Below are 12,141 nucleotides of genomic sequence, written 5' to 3'. Positions count from 1 at the left end.
GACCACAGACGCCAGGGCCTTACGCGGTCTTCAGGTGACAATGCCATCCTCTCGGCTCAGGGACCTCTCTGTGGAGTGTGGGGGCGGGACAAGGGACGGGGTGGGATGAGGGACGAGAACTCTCTGAGCTTCTGGTGCGTCCCAGGTCGTGGAACGCCACAGTCCCAAAGCCACCCTGGCACCTGGGCACTGGGTATGTCCCCAGGGCAGCGGGCAGAGCACACAGGTGTGAGCCCAGCCACAGGCGTGGTGCGGCTGGGCCGTGGCTGGCCACAGGCCGTGGACTCTGCGGTCACTCCCTAACGGGACAGGAGAGCACCCTTCCCTGGGGTTCAGCTCAACGTCCTGCAGCAGCACCCCGTCCCGGGGGGCCAGGCCTCCTACTGCGAGGGGTGAACATCACCTCACAGTCGTCCACGTCTGATCTGTCCCCTCCCCACCCTGCGGGCTCCAACAGGACTCTGGACACTGGCAGGCCTGGCTCTCTGCCACGCCACAGGGCCTCCTCTCTGTGCCTCCCCCTGCAACAGAGAGACCTCGAAGGCCCTGCAGGGCAGAGACCCTGAGAAGCCCTGCACTCGTGGCCCACCAGGCCAGTGGCCCTGGGAGCGTGGCGGGGGGGGAACAGTGGCCTCCTGCAGGAGGGCAGCCCAATGGGTCACTCTGAGGTTCCCGAGTCCGTGCAACAGGTTCTTCCCTCCCCGGGGAAGCGGAGACCACTCTTGCCAGCCAGGGGGTGGGGGTCAGGTGCTGCCCCCAGGCCTCCCGACCCGGCCCTCTCGGGCAGGTCTTTCTTGTGTTTCGGGCCCTTCTCTCTCCGCCTGGGGGCACCTGCTCCCTCTCCCTCTCTCCTCCCTGCAGGGCAGCCTTGGTGCCCCCGCCCCGTCCTCCCCAGCCGGCCCCTGCTCACCTGCCTTCCCTTACTTGTCTCGTCCACCCCTGCAGCAGCGCCTCCCACCCTGGCTGCCCCTTCTGGTGCAAGAGGTCCCTCGCAGAGGCCTGGGCAGCTCCCAAAGGCAGACACCAAAGAACTGCCCACCCTCCCACCCAAGGCCTCCTTCCGGGCAGTGCGACATCCTAGAGGGACCCCACTCCTGGGACAGGAAGCATCCACATGGCCCTCACCCCGCTCTCGGGCAGCAGTGGTGGCACAACGTGGACTGTGTAGGATTAAGGAGGATTCTGGGGCCATTAGCAAGAGAATGCTCCGGGGGTCGGTGTTGCCCTGGGCAGAGCCACCGCTGGGGACACCTCTGTCACTTGGAGCCACTAATCCTCACATCAGCTTATGTAGGCAGAACTCCGTGTGCAAGTCCATGCCGTGGCGTCTGCGCAGTCTTGTTGGAATGTGCAGAAGTCAGACCGTCAGGACGCTGCCCACAGCTCCCGTCCTTCTGGGCACCCCAGGATGAGACTTAGAGCAGAGTCCTACATCTTGTTTGTTTATATTTTTACAAAGACTTGTAAGCACCCTACTTTCTCCAGATGATTTAGAATTTTTTTCAAAAGGAAAGAACATGGTGTCTGGTTTGTCTTGTATGATACACTTGATTTTCAAGGGAACATGGAGCCAAGGGGTCTCCTTTGATCCCACAAAATGTTGCAAAAAGGAGATTATAATTTATCTAGGTCAGCAAAAAGGCTTCTTATAGTTTCCATAAGTCTTTAGCTAGAGTCATTCAGAAAAGTGTGAAGTAAAAACAGAACAGAGTGTGTGTGTGAGAGATGTGAGGGGTGGGGCATGGAGGCGAGCACGTGCACGTGATGTGGGGTGTGGTGTGTGCATATGGTGTGCACATAATGGGTGGTATGTGGCGTGAGTGTAAGGTATATATGGGTGTGCACTCGTGCATCTGGGAGTGATGGGTGCAGGTGTGTACGTGGGTGTGCACATGTGTGTCTGGGTGTGATCCGGTGCAGATGTGTGCATGGGTGTATGTGCATGTGTCTGGATGTGATGGGTGCCAGTATGTACATGGGTGTGCACGCATGCATCTGGGTGTGATGGGGTACAGGTGTGTATGTGGGTGTGCATGTGTGTGTCTGGGGGTGATGGGGTACAGGTGTGTGTGGGTGTGCATGTGTGACTGGGTGTGATGGGTACAGGTGCGTGTGTGGGTGTGCATGTGTGTCTGGGTGTGATGGGGGTGCAGATGTGTGTGTGGGTGTGCACGTATGTGTCTGGGTATGATGGGTGCAGGTGTATGCGTGGGTGTGTGCGATGTGTCTAGGTGTGATGGGTGTAGATGTGTGCATGGGGGTGCAGGTGTGTGCATGAGTGTGCATGTGTGTGTCTGGGTGTGATGGGGTACAGGTGTGTGTGTAGGTGTGCTTTGTGTGTTTGTGTGTGAGGGGTGCAGGTGTGTGCATGTGTCTGGGTGTGACGGGTGCAGGTGTGCGTGGGTGTGCATGTGTGCATCTGGGTGTGATGGGGTACAGGTGTGTATGTGGGTGTGCAGGTATGTGTCTGGATGTGATGGGTGCAGGTATTTGCATGGGTGTGCCTGTGTGTCTAGGTATGCATGTGAGTGTGCACATTATGTGGGTGTGATGGGTGCAGGTGTGTGCGTGGATGTGTGTGCATACACATGTGTGTGGGTGGTCCCAGCAGGCAGTGCCGCGGCTTGGCTTGGCGAGTGTCAGGGCTACCTTGGTAGAGGCAGACAGAGTGTCCCTGACTCCTGTCACCTGCAGCCAGGGTTTGTCTTGCTGAACAGGAGGGGCCTCCGGCTGTGTGGCCCTCACCCAGCTCAGTGCCAGTCTGGCTCTGCCAGGTGTCTTGACCTTCAGGGTTCAGCCCCTGGGAACCCAGCTCCAAGCAACAGAGAACAAGACAATCCCAGAGTGGACACAGGAGACACTCTGCTGGCCTCCTGGGAGGTAGGAGCTCTTCCAACTGGTTTCTTTTGGGGTCAGAATAATCACCATTATCTCCTTCAAATGCCTGCAGTGAGGAAAGAAGGTTTGCTCAGTTGGTCCAGAAGGTGGAACCAGGAACATTTACTCATGCGACATGCAGGCCTTCTTGGTGGACATTTGATACATAGTGTCCTTTGTACTTTCAAGGAAAGGGAATGCTTTGCAGTCCCAGTCTGCAGACCCACGGGTCTGAGATCTGCAATGAAACCAATCTGGGCTTATTGAGCAATCCCTCCTGGGCGTGCTGAGGAGTGACCGCAGGGCCGCAGCACACTCCCCCACCTGGACAGAGAGGGGCCACCCTCGGCCATAACCCACTCCAGGAGAAATCAAAGCAACCTCTTAAAGACACACCAGGGGCATATTTATGTGGTTTTCTTAACTCCAAATTGATTCTTTCCTGGTAAAAAATAGTTTTAATACTTTAATACTAATGTTATTTTAATGTTTATTGCTTATTGGATAATGGCTTTATCCAAAGCTGAAAAACCTCTGCTGTCTTAAAAATATATTTAACCAATGCGTAAACGTCTGCACCGTCAAGCTCTGGAAACTGGGAATCAAGTGAGAGCAGCCCTGGACGGCTCCCCAGCGGCCACTTAGGTGCTGCAGAGCATGCGGGTGGCGGAGAGGATGGGCGTCAGGGCAGAAAGGAAGCAAGCCAGGCAGGAGAGTGCGGCCCAGTGCACACGGCGGGCAGGAGGCCTGGCACCCACACCGCTGTCCCATCCCTGGAGACATGGCCCAGACCCAACCTGTCCCCAGAGGGGCGAAGCCTCGGTGCCCTCAGAAGGGTGCCGGTTTTTCCTGTGGACTTGCACCCAGAGTCCCGCTCGTGGCTAAGATCCCTGTCTTGCCTCCCGCCTGGGAACCCTGGAGTGCCCAGGTCCTGGGCTGCTCCTGTGCTCCTGGGACATTGCATTGGCCGGCAGCACCTTTGTGTGCTACCTAATGGGCTTCCCAGGAGAGGACTCTCTTGGAGGCACGCCAAGGCAGCTCCTAGAGCCCTCGGAACCACCTTCCTGGCGTGGCCAGGCCACAGGCCCGCCCTTCTGCCTCAGCCCCGCCACTCTGGTTGCACAGGGTCTCTTGGTGGTCAGGAGCTGGACAGCGGGGCAGGGGCCTGCCCAGAGCGGCTCCCCGAGGGCCGGGCGTCCCTGGGGTGGTGCCTGTGGGACCTCTGAAGCTCTTCCCTCACCCTGCACCTAACCCATGGCTCCTCACTCTGCTGAGCTAGAGGACATCTCTCAGACAGCTGGCTTTGCTTGACAAATCTGGGTCCTCATCCCTGTGCTTGGCTCGTTTCAGCACTGATCTAACTTCCCCCACCACTCAGGCGTGGTTTCAGGCTCAGGGACTCTGGTGTCCCATCCAGGTGACCTCACAAGGTCGGCTCTTCCTTCTCTCACTTGCCCTCAAAAACAAAAGGGCCCCGAGGTAGTAGAACTAGGGGTTTCAACTGTAGCCTTCACAAGAATGTCCTCCATGGTCACCAGCAGTGACCATGGCCACCAGTGATTTGTCTCAAGTCTGTCCCAGACGAGCCCCTCAACCTCAGGCTTTGGAAGACCTCAGGTTTCCTGTCAGGTGGGACAGCTCACAGCACTCCTCCCTCTCCAGAACTTCAGGCTCGTGGGTCGGGGCGGAGTGGCCACTGTAGAGGGTGGAAGCCAGCCCCGAGCACAACTGAGCATTTGGTTCTTCACGGAGGGCTTTGCTCCTGGAATCCGTGTAATGGCAGGGTGCCTACGCACACCATGAGTCACCGGGTCGTCTCCTGGCGCCCCAACTGCCCATTCTGGGGGGGGGGGGCTGGCTGCAGCATGGGAGGTAGAGCCCACTGCACCTCAGCAAAAGAGCAGAGACCAGTGGCCTTTTCAGCACCCAGGACCAATCTGCGTGAACTTGGTCTTTTGAGCTCAGCTTCTCATCCAGTAGAATGCTGCCGAAGACAGACCCGCCGTGCTCCATGCAGGGCCAGCGCAGCTCAGGGAGGGCCCTGGGTTTTGCACGAGGCTCCACCCTGCTACTCTCTCCAGTGTGACTCTCCCTATCAGGCCATCTCCCTATCAGGCCCGTGGTGTGCTGGCGGCCAGTCCCCAGGTGTGAACTTCTGCTGGTGCTATGTGGTCAGCTGGGGAGGGCAAGGGGCAGCTGAGGGGCTCCCTGTGCAGAGACTGTGTTGTCTGTGTACTTTGGGTGGCTTGGACTGGTCATGACGTCGACTTGCTCACACTGAGTGAGTGGCAGCAAGGCCCACACTGCTCCAGGTTCCGGCTTCCCCGCGGAGCCCTTGTCCTGCTGGGAAAGCTGCAGCGTGGAAGCTGGTGGACGCTCATATTCACAGACCCCACGGACGGTGCTGGCTGCTCAGGGAGGCTGGAGAAACCCTGGGCACAGAGCACAGGATTTGTCTGCCTCCAAGGGTGCCCGGCCCGGGCTGGGGCGGGGCTGTCCCTGCTCTTGCCCTGTGTCCCTTCGAGCAGCAGGACCTGGGCTGGAATTCATCTCCTCCCAGGCCTCCGGCCCCACCCCACCTGTTCTCTGGTTGCCTGCGGCAAGGGACTCTGGCCTTCCTCCCTGAAGGTGATGTGCAGGCCTCTGTCACTCAGCCCCTGGTCCCACAGCCACGGCAGCTGATCCCTGCGGCAGCGCAGTCACAGCCTGCTGCTCTGCTGGGACCCAGCAGAGCCACAGGAGTCCCTCCATGTGGCCTCGCAATGTGGATCCAGGCTCCTGACGGGCATGGGGGGCAAGCTGCCGGTTCTGGTGACGCTCTCCAGGGTATGGGTGCTGGTCCCACCAAGCCTTGGTGGGGCTTGGTTCCCATGCTCGCAGCTGCCAGGGGGCGTGACCCTAGCCCCGACCTCATGTAGCAGGTGGTCACAGCTCCCCACTGGGGTCACTCGCAGCCCCTGAACTCCTGGCTCTTGTGTGGGGTTCCCATGGTGGCTCCCTGCCCCCTTCAGGGCCCCTGCTCCTGATTCCCGCCCTGCTCTGTGCCACTAGGGCCTCCCGTCTAACCAAAGCAAGCTTGAGGGGCTGGGGTCCCGTCCCGTGGTTGTCTGTCCTCAGGGAGCCTTACACACTGGGAAGCAGGTGTGTGCGTGGAACACACTCGGGTTGAACTTAAAGTCGGGTAGCATCTGTGTGCACCCAGCGTCACCCGCCTTAGGACAGGCGCGGCCCCGAGCCCCACCTGAGCACACGGCCAAGGCGGTGTCACCCTTCCTTCAGCTCTGGAACGCTCTATCAAAAGCCGGCACTCAGGTAGAAAAGATTGGTCTGACGGATCTTTTCTAAAAGGAAAATAATCCTATGGAATCAAAATCAAAGCACATACCCGGCTTCCTCTGACCAGGGTCCTCTCAACGCCACCAGAAAGGCCGGCGATGCCTCGGCCCGTGGCGGCTGGCTGTCGATAAGTACCCGCACAGGCACTTAAAACGGCTCTCAGCCCGCTTTCTTGAATTAATGCTAATGAAAGCTGCCCTGGCCTTATTTCTCTATGTGAACGCTGGGATCGCAGCTGCCTGCCAAGCGGCTGAGGGATGAGTGTAATAATTTTCAATTGGCCTCTTTGCCCAAAGGGAACCTGATAGCCGAAGATTGACAGATGCGGCATGGATTATCCTTGCTCTGGACTCAGCCCAATTTGTGGTTTGTTGCAGGTGCTAAGGAGATTGATATCGCCGCGACCCTGGAGCACTTGAGGGACCAGAGACCAGGCATGGTCCAGACAAAGGTACTGTCAGCCGGCCCTCTGGGACTTGAGATATTGACAGTGTCCCTCTGCGGCTGTTCTCCTCAGAGGAGCGGGGATCAGGCCCGGTTTAATATAAGCCACATGCAACCCTCTGCTCTGACTGAGCAATGTCCACAGCATGGGCAAGGGCTGACCAGGGCTTCCTGAGGGCTCACTGGCTCTTCCTGCAGCCACTCGGATACTTTCTGCATCAACACATGCTGACAAGTCCCAGGTGGTGGGAACTGAAGTGCGGGGGGGGGGGGGGGGGTGACGGGGGGAGCAATCGCAACCCAGGACCCTTGGGTGTGGGGTCCTGAGCTCACCCCACACTCCGCACGCACACCTCCTCCACCTCAGCTGTGCCACGTGGGGGCCACAGAGCGCATTCATCTGAGTGTTTCCAGGGTGTGCAGAGCTCCTTGAACACCCCAAAGCAGCTCAGACTTATCCAAAGGCCCAGGCTGCAACCCCAGGGTGGAAATGGGAGCTCTTTAGCCGTGGTTGGCCAGAGCTAGAAACAGCTAGAAAAGAGGTTGATGTGCTCTCCGCCCCCTAACAGCAAGGCCCCGCATGGCTGGCAACAGACACACCTAGGCCACTACACACCGGCTCTCTGCCTTCTCTGTGTGCCCCTGACCCAGATGCCACCAGGGCCCACTCAAGGGGCATGGGTTTTTAAAAGATGCCCTCGCAAAATTACTTTCCTCAACTACAGGATTTTAGTTTAATAAAACCTTAGTGGAGCTGGGGGTGTAGCTCAGTGGTGGGGTGTTTGCCTAGTGTGAGCGAGGCCCCGGCACCCCACAAAAAATGAAAAAGAAAAGAAAGAAAGAAAGAAAGAAGGCTCCTTGCTGGACCGGGCACCACAGGGTAGGCTGGCCAGAGCACACTTGGGTGGGGCCTGAGTCCCTGGCTGGTGGCTGGGTCTAATTGTTCCCTGAGCGGCCAGTTCCCAAGTCCTGCTCTCCATCCAGATGTTAGGATGAGAATCTGGACAACTGAAGGCCTGGTGCGGTCGCCTTGACTGGAAGAGGTCTCTTAAGATGGCCTCATGGAGCGCGGGGCCGTCCTGCACTTTCAGAGCCCACCCAGGCCCCGAGGCAACGTTCATTAACCGCTCCCACAAAGAGGACTTCCCAGCAGAACCAGAGGACTCGGGGTGGCACCCCAGCCAAGACCTTCCCACTAAGGCTGCCGGTCCTCGCTCTGGCCTCTGCCCCCCAAGGCGGTACTTCCACGCTGACCCCGGCTAGGGAGCCGTACAGGGATGGCCCGGTGGGCAGAGCCGAGCCGCGTGGGTTTCGCTCGCTCTCTGTGGCACACAGAGATACCACCAAAGCCTTCCGTGGTATTCGTGAAAGGGCTTTGGAAGTTACAGCACACTCGATGTTTTCTTAGTTTGGGTTTTTAAATTATTATTATTTTATACTTGCAAAAGAAAAATGCAGAACTAACACAGATGACCCCAGGCAGCCTTCCCCAGGCTTCCCCAGATGTCAACACCGTAGATCATCCCACCAAAACCAGGAGGCCAGCACAGATCCACGCCCCTGAGTGACCAGGGGCTGGAGGGATCACACCCGTGCCTACCAGAGCCTTTCTCTGGAGCAGAGCCTGTCCAGGACGGCCTCCCAAATCCTTCACACCCCATCTCCTACAAGCAGGGCAGTCAGGGACAAGTGGGGCCGTGTCCTGTGTGGGACCCAGCTGCCTGGGCTCTTCCTGTTCCCTGGTGATCGGTTCGGGGCTTGTTGGGCAGGACTGTCCCAGGGTGTGCCCGCCTGCTGGCACCTGTGTGGAGCACCAGGCTGTCCTCTGCGGCCTGAGTGAGACTCTGCAGAAGTCCATGAGCCCCAGCCGTGTCCGTCACAAACCCAGGAGCTCTGGTGGCTCCCACTGAAACCTGGGACTGTTCTTTTTCCCTAAACAGTGTCTGCAAACTCACTCTGGGGCTTGCACTGAGTGGGAAGGAGCCCCTCACCCAGTCTCCTCCCGCATCTCGTCCCCTCCGCAGGAGCAGTTTGAGTTTGCGCTGACCGCTGTGGCAGAGGAGGTGAACGCCATCCTGAAGGCCCTTCCCCAGTAGGCGCACAGCCCGCCCCAGGAGCCCCCCAGGAGTGCCACAGGAGCACGGCTCTGCATTCTTCTGTGGTGACCACATAGTTACGGGGCCACCCAACTCCCACACTACGGCGCAGTCTGCGGTTAAATGTGCTGTTTCATTGAACCAAACGTGGAGATTTGTGGGAGCACCTAGCTGGGGAGGGGAAGGTTCGGTGCCCCTGTTCTCACGCTCCGGGTGCTCCTTCCTAGAGCACACATTCACGTTCTCATTGCCAGCGATGTCACGTCCATGACACCGCGATCCGATCGTCACTGTGGTCTGCAGGAAGGGAATGTGCTGGAGGAGGGTGCGATGCCGGGGGACCGGGAGCCCACAGGTCCCAGCAGAGGCCCGGCTCCTCCCTCTGTAAGACCATCTGCCACTGGGACAGACTAAGGCAGGACCCTTGTCCTGCAGCTTTGGGGAGATGAGAGACCTCATCGTGGCCTCTGGGCCTGTGCCTACGATACACCCCGGCACGGTGGGCGGCCTTGCCAGCCACCCCTTACCCCGAGCACAGAAAGTGGGGCTCCTGGCAGATACCTTCCCAGGGCAGGGACGGCCTCCTGAGGCCAGGACCTCCCATGACCACCTCCCTCTGCCAAGCCATGGAACAGCCCAGCTGGAGACACGTTTTAAATGTCAAAGTCTCGACTCCTTCATTTCAAAAACAGATGCCCCCAGTGAACTTTCCTATGAGATAACCACAGTCAGAACAAATGTAGGCATTTAATAGGCCCCAGGGTCCCCAAGCACTCAGCTCTGTCCTGCACAGGTGGCCCAGGGAACATCCAAAGCCCCCACCCCGGGGAAGAGCAGGTGCAGAGAGCCTGTGAGCCCGGCCCCATCTCCAGGGACAGACCCCTGGAGGATGAAACCCGAAACCTCTGGTCCTCCTGGGATTGCTTAATGAAACCTTCATTTTCTAGATAATTCGGATTTGCCAAAATAACATCTGAGCATCAGATTTACCTCCTCCTGCCAGAAACAGGAAAGTCCACTTCACTAACCTCAGAAGGAAAGCGTCCAGGAGGGCACAGAGGTGTCGCGGTCGCTGCAGATCCATTCGTAGGTTAAATGTGAAAAGAGCCCGTCTGGCGTGTCCCACCACCAGCTCTGATGGCGGGTCTTGGGCACATGGTGAGCAGGGCCACCATACGGGGAGAGAGTTGCCAAAATCATGTTCCGTCTTTCCATGGTGTCGTGTATCTGTTTAATCTGTCTTCTCTCTTCCAAAATCATTTCTCGCTATCTGGAATTTAAATAATGATTATTAGAAATGACTTTATCTGAACATAGAAGCATATGCCTACCTGTAATTTCTACCTTCTCATGTTTCAAAGGAAATCCTCCAGTGTGAGATCTATAAATACATTTAATTGTGTCATAATTAAACTGCTAACTTGACACTGGATTGTCTTTATTTGGGAGGGAGAGCAAGGTTTTCCCTGTCCATCTGTGTGTCCTAAGATGGCCAGGTCGGAGTGGCCTGACTTGGTCACGATGCACTACTCCTCGGCCCTGACACCCACCTGGACCGCCGGGCCTCAGGACTGCTCCCCCTCCCCGGCTCTGCCCACCTGGGGGCGGCCTCTGAGCTCAGCGGTCCACATGGGTACACACATCTCACAGGAACACACACTGGGGACAGCGCCAGGTCCCAGGGGAGGCACCATCGGGTATGGCTCAGGCGCTTTCCTTCTTGACAATTTGGGAAATTAGGTCAGGGGAGCGGGTGGATCCCAAATCAGACCGTTCCTGATAGCACCCACCCACACACTCAAGGGGTTACTGGGCCCCATTTGTCTGTGGCCTGTCCTAAGCAGCTGGCCTCGGTCACAACGGGCTTCCAGTCCTTTCCCCTCGTGGGTCCCTCCCCGAGTCTGCAGCCTGCCAGGATTAAGGCGTGTGCTCTTCCACCAGCAGCACAGTGAAGCCCCTCAGGGGCAGGGCTGTCAGTGGAGGGGGAGTGCGAGACCTGCTCCTGCTGTCGATCATCAACGCTTTCTGTTTTAAGACGCCTAGTGGGTGGTGGAGCCCTAAAGAAAGACCTCCTAGGGTGCCCTCTGCAGAGGCCCCTGGCCAGGTGGGAGGAGCGACCAACTGCACCCCAGGGGGGGGGGGCCTGGAGCCAGTGAACAGCTTTGGGTGCTCTGAAAAACCACACCGGAGCTCATGCCACCTCCCGCGGAGGTAAGCAGGCCCGACAGCACCTCTGTGGCCCTGAGAGCCAAGGAGCTCCGTCCCTTGGCCACATAGTTCCCATGGGAATACGGACCGCACCTTCAGCGTAGCCCCATCCTGACTGTCTGCCTCCGACGGAGATGAGAACACCCCTGTGAGTGGCCTCAGAGTGGGGTCAAGGCAAGCAGTGGCCACTCGAGGGGGCCGAGGCAGATGATCACAGGTTCCGGGCCAGCCTGCTGTACTCGGTCAAAAAATAAAACGGGCTGGGGGTACGGCTCAGTGGTAGGGCACTCGCCTGCAGGCCCAGGCCCTGGTCCCATCCCCAGCCCTGCAAAGAAGTGACCAGGTTTCGGAAAGGCCCTTCAACAACAAGGTCCTCAGCTGTCTTCCAGGAAAACCCTCCGGGCCTCTCACCGGGACCCTAGCAGTTGGGACCGGTTTTCCAGCCATGGACGTGAGCATTAGAAGCCCACTCATTCTGGTCAATGACGTCACGGCTCAGGACCCCCCAGGCAGAAGCTGCCTCCCCTCAGGAGAGACATGCAGCCTTCGCCCATAGCAGCTCCCTGCCCTCTGGTGAGGCCAGGGAGCAGGTGGGAGCGCCTGGCTGCCCGCCTCCTCGCAGTGCGCTGCTCAGTGAAGCTTTCCCTCCTTGCAGACACCGGGGCCTGATTCTGGCTTCTGTGTGCTGTGGGCAGCAAGTCCTTCTCCATGACCTTGGGCATTTGCTCTAACTTGTCAGTTAACATAAACATGAGTTTTTAATGAGCAACTCTCCAAAAACCAGTCTGCAAAATTCCTAAATCCTAACCATCTGTGAGCCCTGCCAGCTGGGGCCCATCCACCCAGCTGGCAGAAGAAAGGCAGACCATCCTGCCCACAGGGCCCAAGGGTCCGTGCTGGAAAGTTAAGGTGGAACACTGACCCCTGCCCAGGGAGACTCGGGGGCCTCAGACAAGGAAGGGAAACCCTCCTGGGGACCTGCCACGGTCGCAGGCAGGACCACCCTAGGGGGCCAGCTCTTTGTCCCTGTCGCACGTGTCAGTGCTGGGCAAGGCCCCACCACGGAGCCACACCCCAGCTCTTTTCATTCTGGTTCTGAGACAGGGACTTGCCAAGTGGCCCAGGCTGGCCATGACCTCGGGACCCTCCTGCCTCAACCTGCTGAGTTGTTGGGAACACC

At 58.4% G+C, this 12,141-nt stretch overlaps 1 protein-coding gene across 1 annotated transcript in view; it reads left to right on the top strand.

The window, feature by feature from the left end:
• The window catches only part of Ptprn2 (protein tyrosine phosphatase receptor type N2), a 631,370-nt gene extending 621,192 nt beyond the window's left edge, over positions 1–10,178 (top strand). Inside the window, exons 22-23 of the mRNA XM_048785405.1 lie at positions 6,591–6,664; positions 8,682–10,178. Of these exons, the coding sequence (XP_048641362.1) occupies positions 6,591–6,664; positions 8,682–8,753 (146 nt within the window). The 3' untranslated portion in view covers positions 8,754–10,178. The remainder of the gene's footprint in view (positions 1–6,590; positions 6,665–8,681) is intronic.
• The last annotated feature ends 1,963 nt before the right edge of the window (positions 10,179–12,141 follow it).

The sequence above is a fragment of the Marmota marmota genome, unplaced genomic scaffold (genome assembly GCF_001458135.2).
Source record: "Marmota marmota marmota unplaced genomic scaffold, marMar, whole genome shotgun sequence".
Lineage (NCBI taxonomy): Eukaryota > Metazoa > Chordata > Mammalia > Rodentia > Sciuridae > Marmota > Marmota marmota.
Note: the sequence above shows the minus strand (reverse complement) of the source record. Positions and strands in the feature narration are given on the sequence as shown.